The 20312-nt window shown below is 35.0% G+C and overlaps 1 protein-coding gene across 1 annotated transcript in view; it reads left to right on the top strand.

Annotated features, from left to right (window-relative positions):
* Positions 1 to 20312, top strand: part of DIAPH2 (diaphanous-related formin 2) — a 260532-nt gene that overhangs the window by 182254 nt on the left and 57966 nt on the right. Inside the window, 1 exon segment of the mRNA XM_009332394.1 lies at positions 8624 to 8719. Within this exon segment, the coding sequence (XP_009330669.1) occupies positions 8624 to 8719 (96 nt within the window).

Raw genomic sequence — 20312 nt, 5'->3', positions numbered from 1 at the left:
TTGTGACATTTTCTGAAAATGAAAAAGTATGCACATTTCAAAAATTGTTTTCAATAACCTGCCAGTTCAACAAAGCACGTTTTTTCTCATTCTGTTAACTTTATGTAAGCCTGAGATCAGGTTATCATAAACAATGAGCTTAATTGGTATGAAGCAAGGATTTGCCTTGTTCTGTAAACTGACATGAGGTATAGGTTCACTTATCAGTCATACTGTCCTAACTTGCTCTCCTTTAACTGAAAAGTAAGTCATGAGATTGTATTCTAGTGCAAAATGCCGATGAAGACTGCTTCCTGAAGATATTTATTATGCACGCAAAATGAATTTAGCAAATGAATAAAATGCAAATATATGAGGAGAACCCAAAAGCACACTTTCCAAAAGACACTGAAAACTGACTTTTTAAAGTCAATATATTGCAATTAAAAATTCTGGTACTGATTATGACTAAGAAGTCTTGTTTAAAAATTTATACAGGACACACATTAGACTTATGAAAAGTACTTAAAAGTTCAAAGCAAAACAGGGTGGTGCAAGATGTGAATAGAAGTATAATTTTGAAACCATTTGGAGAAGCCGGCAGGTAGACAGCATGTGTTACCTAACGTGGTATTTGACCGGACTCTTTCGTAAGGGCCTAAATTTATGAAAAGATTCCTGGGAAGTTCCTGTAAACTTTTGCCCAAATGGCTGTTCATTACTAATCGTTCGTTTTTATTAACTTCGATTAGGTTACAATTAGTGTATTTGTAATAATAAGAGTACAAGATGTTTTGCAAAGTACATGAGAGTATTGCCTTCACTGGTAAATGAAAGTGCACCAGTAAATATATGGGCCTTCCTGTAGTAATCTTCACCTGTTCAGTGCAGGCAAATAAAAGGGAAGGCAGCAAAACGCTCCTGAAACAAGAGCATGTTCCCAGGGCCTCTCGGAGCCTTAGCTGTGAATCTGAACTGAAGAAACTAAATAGATAGGAGGTGGATCATGTTTTGGATGCATGGGCTGAGCTCTATTGTGGCTTCAAGTGAAGTGCAGTTTCTGTAGTCCGTTCTCCTAAGTAACTTAAAAAGCCTAAGCTATTTTGTTGTTTCGCTTTTACCATCAATAGTGCTACCCCAGTTCTTATATTTCATTTAAGAATAGTAGTAGTTATTGGAGGTTTTTGTGTTCTAATCCAAATGGCCTCCTTTCTAGTGCGAACTAAAAAAGCAGTCATCATGAAGGTCCTGAAAAAATCTGCTAGAAGATAAATTATCATCTGTCAAAAAGGTAGATTCCTACCTTTTTGATAGATGATAATATGCTGAAGGCTGAGGTAAAACTTTGTGCAATAGAGGCCACAAAAAGAAACTGAAATTGGTCTCACCGAGTTTCTAGTTCTTCCAGTCTAAATCAGAAAGTTATGTTTCTGAATCCCTTGTCTAGTATGTACTGAACATTTTTGGCTGGGAAAAATGTGACTGTTTACTTAGTGCATGGAAATATAGGTGGCATTTGGAGGCAATGTTTAGATAAAATCTCTTCCAAGTTTGCTTTAAGAACTCACTTAAATCTACTCTTCCTTTGTGTTCTGTAATGGAAGCGGGGGGAAGGAAGTTTAAAATATTTCAATACTTTTACTCAAAAAAAAGAGTAAAAAAGGAAATTATATATTTTAAAAATTCTTTTAAAAATAGCTTATAAGAAGTGAGCTTGGCTTCAGGGAAATTGATACTTGTCTTCCTGAAGAAGGTAAGGACCTATTTTTAGAACAATTCAGTGCGATTGTTTAGAGGAGAGAAACTAAAAACTCTCATGAAGTTGAAATCATCAGAGCCGGCCACTACCACAAAAGCAAGTTCAAGAATGCCTACTGAATCAGAGGCAACCCAAGAAGTTAAATATTCCCATCGTTATGTAAAGTCTTTGAAAGAGCTCTGATTTTACGTAAATTTGTCATTCAAGGTTCAGGTTAGGCCCTAAACAGAGCACTACCACATGTTTTCTAGTGTGATCTTTCAGCATTGCTCTTTTAATTGCAAGAATGACTTTAAAAGCCTCATAGGCTACAACAGACTAAACATATTTCAGTTTCCAATATGAAATTTTAGCAGCAGTTATTTAAAAAAAAAAAAACCACAACCAAAACAAGACAGTAAAACCTATTGTCCTGGCTCAGCAGTAGCTTTTATTGCTACTCAGGCTAGCAAAAGAATGATACTTTACCTGTGTATTTTTTGTCAACTTCAATGTTCATTTTAATGATATGAGTTACAAATAGAAAAGAACATATTTTGCATTTAATATCAGGAGGTATGGATGTTGGGGTCTCTTTTTGAGGTTTAGATGAGATTTGCCGGGAACATTTGTTAAAGGAATGTAATACCAACAAAAAGGATGCTAAATCTAACTTAAGGTCATATTTCATAAGGTGCTAGCAGTGATAGCAAAGGGAAATATTTTATCTTCATCTCCATGTTGAAATGGTTCCTCTGTTTCAGAGGAACTCTGTTGAAACACAGAAAATGGCTACAGAAGCAGGTGAAGGATTGTGTTTGCTCTGTGAAAAATAAGATAAAGTAAACATTCTTCATCATTCTCAAGTGTTTGTTTTCTACCTTTATAACACAGTCCTCATGGTTAATTTAGCAGCGTACAGATTATGCTAAAATAAATTACCTACCTATACTGATGAATCTTAGTTCTACATCTGTGTCAGATATAGTAATAATACAGTGCAAGAGCAGGCTGTTTCAAATAATTATTTTAAAAAGCGAAGGTACTTTAATTCTTCTGCTGTGTTCCAGAGGTAGGTTAAATGTCAGCTCCATATACTTGTTTGTGTTGGGTAGAAGGCCTGATGTGTTTGAGCTTTATCTCTGGACTGTGTTAACTGCTTGAACTGTTTTTACGCAAATTCTCATACAGCGAATACAAGCAACGTAAGGCAGACAGAACAGCAAAGCATCTTGATTATTTTTTTTTTAACATTTCCTATCTTAAGTACTTGCCAAAGAGAGATTTCCATGTAAGGAGGGTGACAATTAAAAAACTTAAATGTACGTACAAAGCAGAAGGGAGACTCAGTCAGTGATAACAGGACTTGTCTAAAAGCATGCTTGAAACTTTTAGTCCTTCACGTATCGATCATTATTTTTTTAAATCTTTATTTTATGTTTTACAAAGGGAGGCTTAAGGTTTGTGTAATGCTATTGCCGTCTTTCCTAGAATAGTATTGCACGTGCAAAGGCACATTTACATTAATTTTACCTTTTCAGAAAATGTTTCTTTTCCTGTCTTGTTTCTAAATATTTACAATTGTAAAGTTAATATTGTAATTCCATCTCCACGTGCCATTTGCTGATGGATAAAATATAAAGAATGGCTTGAGTTTGGGACACGTTATCTATCTTTGGAAAGCTGAACTTCAAAAATAATGTTCTGGAAATAGATTATATGCTTTGTTTCGATCTGGTATTTTCTTCTTTGGGGAGTACTTCACATGAGAATTGAACTGCTAATTGATTGTAAAGTTCTGAATGCAGTGTGTTACATGAAGAAAAATCAAGACAGACTAGTCATACCTGATTGTACACTTTCTAATATATTTTTCCTTGATAAATATTCTAAACAAACAATTATTATTTGGAAGGACAGTTTTCCTTGTAAATATAGAGGTCATATCTGCACTAGAAGACAATTGAAAATAAAAACACTTGCTCAGAAGTAAGGGCTTAGTTCACACCTACAGATAGCCAGGAGTTGTATTCTTCACACTGTAATTTATGCAGCAACCTAAGTGCCAATAATTGGTTTCTTGCACTCTCATTCCCCATTTCGTCACGTACCCTTTTTAAAGATACACCATCAGTAAGGAGTTGCAGATTGATGCTTTAGGTACAGTGCATTGAAAAGATCATGTGAGTTATGCTCCTGCTATTGCCTGTGCTATATCATATAATTCCTTTCAGAATTTTTTGCTTCATCCTTAAAATCTCTAGACTTCTTTATTCCCACAGTCTTGTTTGGGAATATGTTCTAAAACATCATTTTTGATTGCAGAGATACGTCCACTAACTCAGCCTAAATGTTTTCCTGTTTGCTGCTGTACCAAAACAGCCCTCTCTTGGGGAAGTTATCTGCTGGGATGAGTTTTCTCTCTTGGGACTTTACAGATTCTAAGCACAGAAGGAGGTCGTCATACCTCTTTCAGTGCCTGCTTTATGTAGTCTAAAGAAATAATGCTGCCTGAGGCATTTCTTGTTACGATCCACTCCTCTGGTTATTGTAAAGGTTTTTCTAGTTGTGATTTGTCTTCTGTGAATGCTGTAATCAAGCTTGTATACCACTACTACTGGAAATAGAGTATGCTGACTTTTTAACATGCTGATCAATATTGGTAATTCATCTTTATATTGGAGCTCTTGGTCATTCCCTAATGAAGAGGTCCTGGCTTGCACCTGAAGTTATACAAACTCGTTATATTTCTATTATTTTCACTTATTTTATTATTCGAAATCTTACGCATGTTCTGATCTTATCTTCCAAAATGGTAGTATTTCCGATTTGTATGTCATCTGTTGTTATGGCAAATCCACTAATTAGGTTTTCAGAAAAATTCAACTGATAAGCTCTCAAATGTTAAAGCTTCCTATCTATAAACAACCTTTTGTTGTTACTTAGCCAGATATTTTACTAATGACCATCTTTTGCACCTTCCACTAATGAATTAAGCAGCCATTATATCAAATGTTGAACACCAGATAAATGAGAGAGAGAACTTTTCTAACCAAATGAAATGCAGTATAGTGCATTAACAGAAACCATAAGTTTAGTCTAATATCTTTGGCAGAACCATAATCTCATAATCTTGTGTTCTGATATCTTCAGAATTTGTTCAAAAGGCCTTTCATACTGCCAGGTGAAGACTATCATACTTTTTTTCCCCCAGGTAATGTTTTGGGGTTTTTTGTAAACAAAGTCTACATTTGCTATTCTCAGATAATAATAATAATAATAATAATAGTAATAGGTATTTGGTCATTTCAAATGGCACATTAATTTCATAGAGATTTGCAATTTGCTTCCACATCAATGGAGAGAACGTTGTATTAGCTGTTTTGGCATTACTCATCCATGGTCATTTATCTATCTTGTCTTTGTTCCAAGGGGTAGTACTATTTATGTGCATTAATATTGAAGTGAAAAGTTCACTCAGTTCGACTGTGTTGGGATTATTATACATCTCTTGCAGTAGTCGCTGTCCTGTTGTAATACTTTCACCCCTCACCCCCCACCCTTTTGTACATCCAAATCTTCAGTTTCTGATGTAATTTCTTATGGTTTATCAAATATCTCCTTTTTTGAAATTTGCAGTCTAGTTCCAGAGTACTAATGTTTAGAATGTCATTTAACATAAAAATCTGACCACAAATACTAAATGCTTATTATGACCAGTTCATCTAAAGCCTGTTGTTATTTATAAAAGCAAACGTAAAATCCAGAGTATTGCTTTTATACGCAGCAAATTTGTTTATAGATGCACGACATGACTATTCCTCACCATTCATAAGTGGATGGAGCTTATGACAGTCTTTTTTGTACACAATTCCATGTTATGGCCTACTATAATTCCTCCTTCTTTTTCCCTTCTTCTGTTCTGTTTCCTGTAACTGGTCAAAAATTATGAAAAGTTTAGGTATCTTGATATTAAGATTGCCGGCTCATCTCAGATGTGACTTTATTTGTTCACTGTATCGTATCTTTTTTTTCTGTGCCTCTCAGCTTGCTTGGGGCTCTTCAGCAGTGTAAGAAGCAATAATATTGGTCTATGGAAGAAGAAAGTTCTTTTTGTCTTCATGATTTTCACTGAAAGTGGCCACAATCTGTTCACTAACACTGGTCTAAATTGTGGGACCTGTGAGAGGACGAGTCTTACTGTAACCTCCTAAAAATGCACCCATTTTCAAAACAGACTGTAGTGCTAAACCAAGTCTGCAATAGAATATTAGTGTGAAATCCAAGTGAAAACAAATCGAGCTTGCAGTTAACATATCAAATAATGATTAAGAATTTTTTTGCCTTTTCAGTTCTGTTTAATACCTATAGTGAACCTGGCTCTTTGCTAAGGCTAATCAAAGCCTCATAGAGCCAGTCATAAGATGGAAACAGCTTGCAGACTTTTTTTGCATGCATGCATACATTTGCTGTCTCTTTAATGCTTGGGACCAACTTGGAAAGGAAAGAATGAGGAAGAAAATTGCTTGTTCCAAGTGAAACTCCTATCCTTGTGTACAATGGAATATATCTGAAGGAGAAATAAGGTTTATGTATTTTATTTCCACTGACAATTTCTGTTGGAAATAAGTTTCTCAGTTTAGAAACTTCTGGTAGTTTTTGTCTTTCTGATTTGTTTCTACAAGTTGCTGTAGGTAGTATTAAAAAAAAAAAAAGGGGGCAAATCAAGGAGATAGCTGGTAATATGTGAAGTACCTCAGCAAGAACTGTGGGGAAAGGCTGAAATTTCTGTGGAATTTTATTTATGAATTTTAATGAAGGCTAACTGAAAATGCAGTTCTTTGTCCAGTTCCCACTTAATCACCTGACGACTTTGATTAAGATGCAGTGCTGAGATCAGACCTAGCATAAATTTTACTTTGAGGAGTTAAAAATCTCATCACTGTGTTCTACAGCTTCCTTAATTCATGTGTCTTTATGTTGTATATTTTGGTATTCCAAAAATAAAGTGGTTTTTAGCAGTTGCAGTAATTAGCAGGTAGAGTAGCACGCTCAGCAAAAAAGAAGTGGAAGACTGCATAAACATTTATGAAGAACTGAAGGATTTTTGTCTTTTTGAATAAACTCTGTCAACTCTTATTTTTAATGAAGATCGAATGATATTGTAATTTTTCTATGCATAAAATATTCTAATGTATTAACTAATTTTATGTATTACAGTCACATTCATTAAATGTTTCAGACAAACTTGGTGTGTATTAGTTTGGACAAAGTGTATTCACAGAGCTTTGATTTAGAAAATAAATTTAATACAGAGCCAACAATAAATCAATGAATAAGCATGTGTAGGATAAGGAGCACAAAGAAAAATAATTACGTTGTGTGCTTTAGACAAGATTCTGGCCTTGTATATTTGAGCGTGAATCGAGAGAAGCTAATTTACTTACATATTTTGCAGGAGCTTAGGTTTTTTAAGGGGTTTAGATGGAATGTAATTAAAACTGGTATTTCAGGGTCTTCTGCTGGTTGCTACTCTTGCTCTGCTCTCTTTCATCTTACTCTGGAGAGAACTTTATGTATGTGTTGTATATTATACATAATGGTTTAAATTACGTTGATGTATAATTTAAATTTATCAAGTAGTTACACTGATAATCATCATGTAGAAATTTGAATCAGATACTGTTTTAGGATTGGCGTGCTCTTATATCAGGTCTGGATTTAGTCTACTAACTCTAAATGTAATAGAGAACTAGGGCAGAATACCTTTTGCATAAATAAGCTGCTTTTAAACTTGAACATTTGAGAGCTTGAATGTGCATTTAACCTCTGCACTTTGTGTGAGTCATAAGTGTTTTACTGTAGTATAAATCTTTTGCATAAAGTAATTATCTACCCACTCTGTGATGGGGAAATTTACATTAACTTGAAGTCTGAGAGATGTGAATAAAATGTCCACCTACCTGCTGAGTCTAGTCTATATTTTAGTTTTGGGTTATAACATGGACATGTGAACAGAAAAAGAGGCATTCATCAATAGTTTTGTAACATTGCAGTTTTTTCACTTCTATTTCTCGTGCTGTTGAATGCTGCTATCAACTGTTATTAACAGACTGAAATGCAAAGGAAGTTAAGGACTTAAATACATAAAAAAGAAGTAATCTTTCTACCCAGATTTCCATAATGCACCATAAAGTCCAGCAATTTAAAGGCTACAGGTTAGCTTGGATATGAAAAAAATAAGAGAAAGATTTAGCAGAAGTAGAATTCAGCTTTTAAGAAATGTTATGCCACTTACTTTCACGGCGTGATTCTCCCCTCTTTGTTCTTTCCTTTCCTTACCTTACTTCGCCTTACCTTAAGATCGTCCATGGTATACTGTTACATGTGTAGCATATGGCGTATGTATCCTTGCATGTTGTATAGATAAATATTTTTTTTCAAGGATTTAACACATTGTAATGATGGGAGGCAACATATAAAATATTTGCAGTACTACAATATTTAACTTTGTGCCATTCAGTTTAATCAGATTTTCCATGTGCGTTGATTAAATCAAAAAGAAATGACCTGTTTCTACTTGGAAAGTCTTAAAAGAATTTAACAGTGAAACAGCCGTCATTCACCAGCAGCTGTCTATCTGCACCCTGAAGATGTCATCAATAATGCACAAGATAGCATCTCTAAGTTGAAAGAACAGTAGGATTGGCATCAATTTTGCTTAATAGACCATCATACACAAACTAGACAGTGATACCTGAAGCACTGACAGCATCCATTACATTAAAATGTGTATGTCTCTTATTTGGAAGCGTTATGCAAACTTGACAACACTTTTACTTTTTTTCTTTCTAAAGTCTGATTTCAATTGCACTGAGATTAATATTATTTTTCTCCTATTCTCAGAGGGTGATGAGACGGGAGTGATGGATAGTCTGCTTGAGGCCTTGCAGTCAGGAGCAGCATTCAGAGATCGCAGGAAACGAACACCAAGAGGACAGGGTAAGATGCTTTCTGAAAACTTTTAGTTATGAACTGAGTGGGCAAAAGTTGTTTTGCAAAGATATACCAACAATTTTCACTGAAAACCATTGAGCTACTCTTGGTCATTGAGCTACTGTGAAAACTCAGCATGCTCTTTGTGATCATAGATTTTTAACTTGATAGCTCTATCTCTAGATAACTATGGGCTCTAAGATATGGCGAGGGTTCCTGTTTGTTTGAAATGGCATTTAAAACATTGCTGCACAAAGTATGTTTGTCTTAATCTTTCAAACCATAAATATAATTAATTTATTGTAGGTGGCACCATGGAAAATACCAGCTTCTTGCATCAGTAAGAGTTTGGGCATATAGCTGATAGTCTTTTTCAAGCACTGGTCTTAGATATGTTCTGGTTTGGTTGGAAGCTATAGTGTGTGTAGTCATAAAAGACAAGTTACAATAAAGTAGCTTCACTTTCTCGAGGGAGACAACAGTATTGTACTGGTTTAGTCTGAACAATTACTGCTTCCTGCAAATTTGGTTTTGAGAAAATTTGGGAGAAGGCTAAGCAATTGCAGTGTCTCCTCCATTCACTTCTCTGCTTATGATATGCCAGTTGCATACAGTTTGTGAACTGCATTTATTCTGCATTTACTTTTCATCAAAGCTCGTGGTAGTATACTGTATTTTGAAATTTTTCATTTAAAACATGTCTTACAGTAAAAAAATACAGTCATAAAAAATTAAAGTTGAAAAATCTTAGCTATTTGGCATAAAATCAAAAGCTTATGTTGGATATGTACTGCTAAAGGTTTGGCAAAACGGAGTTGTCTTATTTTATAAATAAGCCATGTATATCTACCTAATCCTTAGTGAGCTAGGGTTAGATTCATGTTGGCTGATTATTTTTTTAGAGGAACAGAAGAGTAAAGGCAAATTCTAATACCCTCTTTCATCTAGCTAGGAAAGATGGTATATAATTATTTTTAATTTGCCATATGCCTGATCTTAGGGAAAAAATAAAAGTAAGTTACATAATTTGTTCATACTAGGAAATGAATTCTGCTACAGTTCCAGTATCATTCTTAATTCAGAGCTTGTTTCTACTCTCAGATCAGAACTGAAAGAACTCCTCGATCAAAATGTATTTTTTTCCATATCTTGAGAAATATCAATGTGAGAGGTGGTCTTTCTGTGTTGTGACTTGAGGAGAGATTTGTCACCCAATGGTGACAAAGAAAAGCTTCCCAGGGACCAGAGGAGATTGTGCAAAATCTGCGGCAGCTGAGAAAGCCAAGGAGATGACTGAGACCAGGTCCAAAAAGCAGTGACTCCTCTGCAACAATAGAGTCAGAGCTAATTAAAAATCCCTTTTATTTCTCTTCTGTCTCATATAGTCACTTTCTGTGTGTTTGAAATTTCATTGTGTCAATTTATATTCTAGTGGGGTCTGGCTTTTACATTTAAGGAGTTGATTGACTTTGGGGAACTTCCTGTGAGAAAAGGTCTCGATAATCCGTTTCTGAGCTCTGGCCAACTGTAAGTCTTCTCATAAGTGGATAAGACCATTATGTAAAGTTTTCAGGGGGTATCTAAAAATTTAGACAGGAAGCAATAAATGTTAGTCCCAGTCAAGTATCTGATTTAAACTATGTAAATTTTCTCATGTGATTTAGTAATGTACATGACATCTAGTCATAACTCGTCTACAAACCAGAAGATACTTAAAAATATGGCTATGACATCTCTAAGCCGTGAACTATAGCATTAAAAAAGCAGGGACCATATTTACAAACTTCTGTATCTCTCCTTAAAAAATTGAAGGGACAATGACAGTTTTCTTATTGGTACTATCAATAGACTCCAAGTGTTCTGGAGTTTCATCCAGTGAGATTTTTGTAAACCGTTAACTCCATGCCTCTTGTGGTTCACTGGAAGGAAGAAAAAGTAAATAAAAGCTATGGAAAGAAGAGGTTGGAGGATTTCTGGGCTTGCTGGGTCATTTGGTTGTGATTGGCAAGCATATAGGAAATGGTATAGTACTGTCTATACATGGTCCATAATGTAGGATTTTTCTGTACATCATTGATAGCTTGCTGCACTCTCTGTAATCAGCATGTATTCTTAACACACAGAAGAGAAAAAAATAGGTGCTGCTGTTTTGAAAGTCATACTTGTATAGCAAAGTTTTGAGCTTGAACTTGTCTTGGTAACCGTCATGGTCTAAGAAAAATTGTTGTTTTCTGCCTGTTTGGACACAGATTTCATTTTTGTGCGTCCGTTATGGCTTTCTCACTCGCAATATCAGTAGTTTAAATCTAGTGAGGAGGAGAAACGACTTTTGCTTGCTTACGTTTTGCAGTTTTATTAATTACTTGGTAGCAGGTAGCCCCTACAGAAAGCCTAAAAACAAAACAAACTAAAAAACCACAAACAAGAAGATGCCCCCAAAAACCACTCAGCAATACAGTAAGTTCACTTGCGTACATTTTCACGTATGTGCTCTCGATCTGTCTTGTTGCAAACTTGCTTATTCTGTTTGCACCTGCTCAGGGTGAAAATGAAAACTATAGAAGGTTAGAACCCTCTCAATGGTTACAACGAGTAGACCATGAAAATTTGGCTTTTGTTGTATTTTCCTTCAGTGGTTTCACAGAGTAAATTTAACTCAAAGGAGCGAACTGTAGCATCACTACTAGTGGCATTCTTGAACAGTTTGACTGAAAAGGGAAAAAACCCACAACTTTCCAAAAGAAAAACCTGTGCAATGGCATGTGTTCACTGCTAGCTTTAGGTGAGTAGGTTGGATCTAGGAGGGAACATTTCATTTTGGATAACACAGCTCTAGTTACTATAGGCCTACAGCTACCCCAGAAGAGTGTCATTCTACCAAAGATACCTGTTCAATTAGCCTTTTTTACAGAGATCACTGGTGTACCTTGTAGCATATATTTGTGCTTACATGGTCATGTCTTTAAAATATTTAAAGAGTAAGAGACAGACTAACTGGGTAAGAGATAGAGATAGGAAGGGAATGGTGCTCTGTTCGGTTAGAATGGCAGCCCTACGCAGAGGGAACTACTCAATATCACAGTTTTCCTACTGGGCAAAAAAAATTTTGGTGAAATGTACAGACAGGTTTGAAAAAGTAAAACTCATTTAAAATATGTTTAACTGCATTGGTTTTTGTTTGTTTGCTAAGCCTGTAAATGAAAAGCTACACTTTAATGGGTTGCATTATAACTATCGACTTTTCCAGTAAAAATCTTTTTGTTATCAGGTCATGGAAGTAATAATAAAAAATTCCTGTCCTCCTCCCCCAGTTCTTAATTTCATTGTACTCTTATGTATTCTTTGTTATGTAGACTTTTCAATGTGAAAAAAGTGTGTGGTTTCTCTCTCCTGAGCTCATTATTGTATGTTTATTGTTTCTAGCTACTGGATTTTAAGTATAGAGTTTGTCCTTTCAGTAGATTGTTTATAGAGACTATAAAATAATAATTAGGAATTAGTTTCTAGAAAAGTTGCTTCCTCTTCCAAAAATATACTTGCTTTTTGCAAGTTTGCTAATATTGGCATGAGAGTATAATAAAGAACGGTATTAGGTGGCATTCATCACGATACCAGTTTAAAATGTGTGTCCAGCACTACTTTTACACTAATTATCCCTGACCTTTTTTTCTGGCTTTGGGGTATGATATTATTAAAGACGACTGATTCAGGAATATTTTCTCTCTGATATTGGTTTAAGCAAACTTCTGCACAGAGCTAAACATTCTGTTAGGGTTCTTTCTGTTAAGCTGCTAAATTTTTTGCCATGGAATTTAAGATTATTTTTTTCAGAAATGTTAACAACTAGTACCCTCTCCTATATAGCCAATCTATTGCAACTGCAGTGATAATACGTGCTATTATTTCTGTAGTCTTTCACTACCAGGAAAGCATAGGTATAAGGAACATGCATGCGGGTTCTTTCTGCTTTAGATTTCAGTGTAAAGTATATTTATCAAGTATTTAATGTGGTCTGTTAGTACATGTGTTTTGGGTTATTCTTTTAATCCATGCATCAAAATCAAATCAGTGCAGTGAGATGCGTAGTAGGCACTATTTAGGAACTTCTGAATTTGATGTTATTGAGGGTTCCTACACTGTCATTACTATTTCCATATTAGCAGTACACCTTGAGAGTGAAAAAGAAAGAATGAACCTCCCTTGTTCAGTTTTAACATCTAATTTGAATCTTTTATGCAAACTATCTGAAGTACTGCCACCACTTCTTTAACTTCTGTAAGACAAAAAGGAGTTGAGGCAATGGAATATTACTACTTTTTAATGACTTTTGATGATTTTCAGATGGTGTTCAGACATTTCCTTTAATTTAAAATATGCTCTTTTAAAAAATAAAAAAAATAGGTGCATATTTTACATCAAAGTTCATTGACCAACAAAAAGGTTATAGTTTTAGAAATTTTGTCTTATGCTTGAAGGCATAGCTATGCTTAAAATTAAAGGCTGACTTCTATGTTTACCTTTGCATTGAATATATTAAATAAATTCTTGAGAGTTAGTTAGGTTTCTGGGTGCATGATCCTTGTTTACCTAAAACACATTCAAATAAAAATCTTCAGTCAAAGCATATCTGCTTTACTGAAAGCATTGTGAAACATTTTGTATGTGGCAGTTTTGTAAATAAACTGATTTTTGACATGCTTACATCTGTCTGTGAATTGATGAGAAGATTTATCAGTGTTAAAATCCAAAAATGTGGTAGGTGCACTTTTAACAAATCATGATTTGTGCTCAGCTGGAATGGTGTTTGAGTAGCCTTGTTTGCTGTCTTTCAGTTGAACAGTGTGTCATTGTCTTTATCATTAAGTATCTGTTATGAAGTTAGAAATATCCATGATGGACTGTAAAAATGCTAGTCTCAAGTTTAAAAAAACAGTATGTATTTTAAATGTATTTGGTAATCTTTTTAAACATCCCGTGGTAAAGAACTAATATTCCTATTGTTATGTTCAGCTAGCATCTCTTAATCTTTTGTTATTTTGTTATTTTACTTTGAGAAGTTGAGTGCTTAAAAACATGTTTTGCTATCTCAGTTATATAATGGAGGTTTTTTGCTTACAGTCAGGAATCGTGGACTAATGAGACTTACACATATGATCTAAGTGCTTCGGAATTATCACAACTATAATAGCAAGAGCTAAACAAGGATCACCAAAAAGAAATTTACTGGTTTTGCCATCAAGGCATTATTGTGAGATTTAAGTTTGCTTTCATTGCTAAATATAAGTATGGGTTGTATAAGGAAAATCTATTTATAGTACCATTCAAATCGAGTCTTAGCAAATTACTTTAGTCCAGAGAGCTCCATAAACAGTCCCAAAGCTATTTAAAAATAGGTAATTGCGGTGTAATCTGTTTTTACTGTGCATGCATTTTGGCTTATGATTTTTGTAATTAAAGGAGTAATATTAGATAATGTATTATTCTGGTGGCTTAGCATGAAAGCAACAGCTGTAGTACGTGGGGGTTTTCCTTGGCATTTCAGAGGAATTCTACTTACAAGCAGGGTGAAGGAAAAGTGGGGGAAAAAGGATCTAAAGCAAACGTTAACCTCCAGGCTGCTTAGACTGGATTCTCCAGGTTTTTAGATGGGCAACACCCTTCAGCATAAAGGGAATGAAGAGGCTCTGAAAACACCTCGTGGCCAATAGATGTATGGACATAAAGACAAAAATTCAAGAATTGTGTACATTTGAATAATTGTTTTCACCTGTGTTAATTACCCTTCTCTAGAGCAAGTATTGAAGATTGATTAGTTGTCTTTCAAATTGATTCGCTGATCTTGGTATGCATGAGATTGTTCACATGTTGACATAGAAGGTGTAAAGTACTTACGAATGTTTGGTAAACTAGACAGACGTAGAGAAGTGGTATTGTGAACTCTAGACTTTGCATATATTGCTGCTGCTTTGTCTAATTCTAAGTTGTTACTTGCCATTTTAAATTTTTTTTCTGAGACGATTTTTTCTGAATAAATGAAAATATGCCATGAAATGGCAATGGCATATAGACATTCTAAAAAATGTCCTTCAAAAAGATGGTGCTATATAATTGTTACTAATTACATCTGAGTTTGTCATTCATCTAAAGCATTTAATAACTTACACAAGACTAAGGAGAGTTATGTGCCCCTTGCCTTTATTAGTGTAAGTGCTTCAAAATGCATTTCAGCATAGTATGAAAAGTATTCTTTGTAAGTTCTTCTGGAAAAGCGTTATGTAAAATTCTACACTGAAAGTATCAGAACACTTTTCAAGTTTTAGTATTTTAAAAAATTAACACTGGTGTTACTTTACTCATCAAATTGTCCTAAGATCCCAAAATATAAAGTTCTAAATTTTTGTGACTTAAGACATAGTAGAGTGCCTGTTTCCTTTTGAAGTAAAAACATATTGCCCATTAATGATGATGAGAATTACATGGAAGTACTGAGGATTATTCTACAGCCTCATGACATACGTAAGTTGCATCATATAACATCTGAGCTTATGCCAGCCAGTTGCAGGACTGTGCCAATTGCCTCAGACATTGAAACTGTTATATTTCTTTCTTCAAAGTTGTTGTCTATTTCATCATAGGACTCTGCACGTACCCAGAACAGCTACAGAGTTCATACAGAGTGTATATTATGGAGTTTCTTTTTCTGGGAGTTGACTTGGCACAGTTGCTTCTGAAGCTTTTAAAAGCCTTTAGAATTCCAAAAGCCTTTTTGAATGTCCTATGTTGTGAAATAGATTTTTAGAACTAAAACAAAGCTTTTCTGAGAACCAGAGAATTGTTCATAGTAACAAGGCTCTCAAAAAGTCTAATCCAGAAGGAGGCTGCCAAGTTCACATGGTAGAATTTTGTATGAGTTGGAAGTCACTCAGTTCTGAATTTTTTTTTTTTTTTAATTCACACTGAATCTGAAAACTGTTCTATTTTAATGAGGTATATCTTGCTAGGTGTTAAGGCCTACATTTCTAGAGATGTATAGCTGAGTTTTGGCTACATCTGTATGCGGTAGCTGAAGTTAGAGAAACTACTTTTATACATAGAGAAAGGATATTCATGCATTCATTTACCAACTACATGAGTAGTAATGAATGATATGCAAGGCTAACTTAATTTGCATTTGGACATTTGAATTTTCTTTGTCAGCGCTGATGCTGTTATCATGCAATTATTGTGAAACACTTCTATTTGAAAAATTTTCTGTTGCAGTACTGTTTACTGAGGTAATGCATATTGGCTTTAATATTTTAATATATATACATAGTGAATGGAAAGGAAAGGGATGAAAATCAGTGTTGCAGTGTGTGAGTTGGCCGCAGATTAATTTAACTGTCATTAGGTCAAAATGGTTATTTTGCAGATAGAGATACTTTCTGTTCCATTCTGTTCTAGGCATGTAATATAGAACTGACAGTCCTCTAACCTCAGCATGGAGAGACTGTCCCAGGTTTTTTACTAGTGGTTGTCATCTTGACTGTAACAACTTAATTAGTTCACTTTCTGCAAAGACAATATTCACTCTACTGGTTAGGACGTAACAGAACAAATCACGGAAATTCTAATTTTCTTGTTGGACTATCGGAAAAAAATGAGATTCTCTGCTCAGCATACCCAAAATAATAGTGTTTAGTTACAAAGTACTGTTATCATCTTAGCAGTAGACACATAGTAGTTAGGCAGTTATGTCATTGTGTGAGAAGCCAGAATCTCAATTGCTGTATGTTGCCATAACTCTTTTTACTTTACTGACTTTTTTAGTTCAATAACCTGTGACAGGTTAAATTAAGAATCTAAACAAGGGTGTCCAATGACAGAGGGACAGGTAGAGGCCAGCAGTCCCTGTTGGAGAAAGCGGCTAAAAAGATTTCTAAAAAATGATAGAAAAGCTCTGCCAAGAGAAAGGGGTAGGAGGACACTACATATGGACTTGACAATGTAACCCACCAACTTTGCTTTTTTTTAAATACTCTCTTCTCTATTTACCTCTACATTTTAAGTCCCTGATTCTCAAAAAAAAAAAAAAAAACCCAAAAAACAAAACAAGTCAAGGTACAGACTTGTACGTACTGTACCATCTTTGTCTTAAAATTCTCCAGCAACTTGTTCATACATTTTTACAGTGCTTTATCTGAAGTACTTTTGCCCAGAAACCATAGTCTCTTATTTTTCAATAACAGTAGGTTCTCAATGTTTTAAACTTCTTATCTGGGGGAACGTTTGTTAATAGCAGTCTAATGGATTTCTGCCTGCCCACCCACCTCACCCCACCCCCTTTTATTCTGAAGTCAGACAAGTGACAGGTTTAAAAGAGAGGGTATTGGTGGTATTACTCTGTATTAATTGTGTTGTCTTTATCTGAAAATCTGAAAGCTCTTTATAGAAGTGGGCACTACTCCCCCTTCCATCATTTAACAGATGAGTAAACAAATGCTGTAGTTCTGCCCTCTTTCAAAGCTAGCATACCCTAGCACTGGTGCTGAAAGAGCAGTCTTGCTCTGGCAGCTTATTTTTTTTTAAGCTTGTAATCAATTCAATGATTCAGTTTCACTTTGTGGCTAGCCCAAACCTTTATTTGACTCTAGAGGGTCTGTTCTTCATGCAACAAGCTGTACATAAGTCCAGAGTATATTGCAGGCAGAAGCAGGCTGAACAGCCAGCCAGTCTGAAGCCAGCTAACTACCAGTCTGTTTTCTAAATGCTCTTTAGATTTGACTAAGGCAATGCTGATCCCAGCCCAGTGAAGATCTTTGGAGGCTCTGAAACACTGCACTAACACGGCTGTGTTGGCTTCTGAGTGACTTGCAGTGTAGCAAAGGCAAGTTCATCTGTCTGCAAAAGACCCAACTGGCATTTCTTTCATTTTCTTTATAATAGTTGAAGGAGTAAAAAAATCTTGTATGTGTATCAAGAAAATAAGTTAAAAAGCATTAAGTAGTGTCCTTTTTTAATCAATCTTTTAGGAATCCTGAAATTGTATTTGCATGTCAGTTTTCCTGGGGCTTAGTATGGAATGATGCATTATAATTACAGTGGAACTAGAAAAATCCCTCTGCAGTATTCCTAGTTTAATGCATTTTTGTATACAGAAATACCTGGAAAGAAAAAAGTTGAAATATTCAAACCAGATAGAACTGTGTAGTTCTCCACTATCTAGGAAAACATTCAAACTACTGACATGCATTGGGGGAAAATATAGCATCACTTCCAGTTTAGGAAAGGGTCATATGCAGCATATAACATTCTTAAAAGCATGGCATTAAATTCTGTCACTACAGTGTTTAAAGGGGAAAAAGAAGCTTGTAAGAAATCTAAAAGTTACTGTGCGTGTGTGTTTATAAAATCAGGTGGAGCTCCTTACTGTTCAGTTGAAGGAATCATTCTAGATAATGAGTTTGCTTAATCTAAACAGAGCGAAAGTCCTTACTGAGGGGCAAATGTCGGGGCAAGTGACAGAAATACCTAGAATAGGCAGTGTTGTCTATAACTGCGGCAATTATGAGGCTTGCTGGATACTGTGCTTGTTACAGACCCTGGGCAATTGCTGCATATCGTGTCCTTTTCCCCTCTGGAGCAGACCATGTTTCTGGCTCCTTATAGCTTAAGTATCTTGCTTATTTCTCGCAGAGAAAGAGAAATCTTGTTTTATTTATGTTCAGCTTGTTCCTTGCCTACCTTGTTGAGATTTATTGCATGGTGGGTTTGGTGATGTCTTTGTAATGGCCAGCTTCAGCAGCTGGTTGAATGCCTTTTTTAGCTAAGTCAGCTGAGACTAATTTGAGGGTATTACTATTTTTCTTCTCAAAAGTTTCACCAACAGAGAAGAAATGTTTTTAGTTTTTTGTTCTACATAGCATTCAGTAGGTTAGTTTTTGGGAGAGCTTAGTTTAGGTGTAGTAATGAATCCCTTATAAACACTTGTCTGTCAATATTTTATTCTGTTCACTGACTTGTGTAATTCTCATTTAGCTTAATTTTTACAGAAGACTGTTTCTAGACAAACATTAATAATTTCTGATGGAAATATGCTGGAAGTTATATGATACTGGTCAAGTTTCAATGTTCCTACTAAGATTTTAATGCAAAAGAGCAATTTTTAATGTATTTTTAGCATACTGTAATGAATGATTAAGCTACTGAACTGGAGAGTACTATTGCAAATACAAGATCAAAGAGTGGAAGTCAATGACAGACAACAGAAAATATAATGAAACAGAAGAATTTGCCTGTGAAAAAGTATAATAGTTTAGCTGAGGAAGCAAACTAGTCTTAATTAGAGTTTTAGATAAGACTTTATATGATCTGTGTTATTTTTTTCTGTGCTTAAACTTTTGCTATTATTATGATGTTGATTAGAGGCATGCTACCAAAAACCGTACTTCGATTTTTATAGCTTATTACAAGTGGAAAATTTTACCAATTTGGGGGTACAGATCTTGTAATACCAGCTCGGCCTGAATTTGGTTACTTTTATGCTTCTAGGGATTTTGCAGAAGATAATTTTAAGGAGGTATTTTGTGTATTGTCAAGTTGTTGGCTGGTTTTACACTATGATTTTTTTTCATCTTTCTCCAAAGCATCTTTGGCCATTCATTCATAATATATTGGGCTTAAAAGACTACAGGTCTGACTTTACATGGCAATGCACTTTGTCAGATTACGTTTCCTGCTGTTGTGCTGCAGGCAAGTTTAAATTTCAGGGGGCATATTGAGACCTAGTCAATCAACATTTTTAACACAACTTCATGTCACTGTCTCCATTGCATTTCTGAAACTGTAGCACAGGTGGTTCCTCTAATTATTGTGCATTATTGCCTCAACATAATGTAGCTGAGCTGTTACCTTTGTGATATATGTAGTTCCAAAATTGCTCTCGCATCCTAAAAACTGTAAGTGGTAGCTAACTGTAATACATTTGTATTGCTAGATTGTTTCATTTTGAATACTCTTACATTTTAAAGGGTGCTACAATTAGGGTGAAGTTGTTTTTAATGATGAATAAAAACAGATGTGAGATATTGATGATGTAGGTTAATAATAATTCTAATAGTGATATATTTTCCAAATAAAAGAATGATCTAGATTCTGTAAAAACAAGACACCAACCTTGAAAGAGTTAGTTTTGTTTAGTCCTCTTCAAAACATACTGCAGAAGATAACCTTTGATATGATTTGTTGTGTTTGTCTCAGTAGAAGATCTCTGCATGTTACACTCCTGATTTCTTTTTTGGAGGAAAAAGTGATATAGGCTATAAGATTTTGTGAGAATATTATAACTAGTTGATCTATCAGTGTGTGCGTTAGCTCATCCTCTTTTACCCTCTCATGGGAGTATATAACATCATAATATTGTTATTTAAAAACCATATACATACTGTACAGTGTCTTCCAGATGGATGACTAAAAATAAAGATGATACTGGAATTCTTCAAGTTAGATCTTGTATTGGGTTTGCGTGGCAAGGTTTTGGTAGCGGAGGGCTACAGGGGTGGCTTCTGTGAGAAGCTGCTGGAAGCTTCCCCTATGTCCGATAGAGCCAATGCCGGCTCCA

Source organism: Pygoscelis adeliae, unplaced genomic scaffold (assembly GCF_000699105.1).
Source record: "Pygoscelis adeliae isolate BGI_AS28 unplaced genomic scaffold, ASM69910v1 Scaffold159, whole genome shotgun sequence".
In the NCBI taxonomy this organism is placed as follows: Eukaryota; Metazoa; Chordata; class Aves; order Sphenisciformes; family Spheniscidae; genus Pygoscelis; species Pygoscelis adeliae.
The sequence above is the reverse complement of the archived record's forward strand: the minus strand, read 5'-3'. Positions and strand labels throughout refer to the sequence as shown.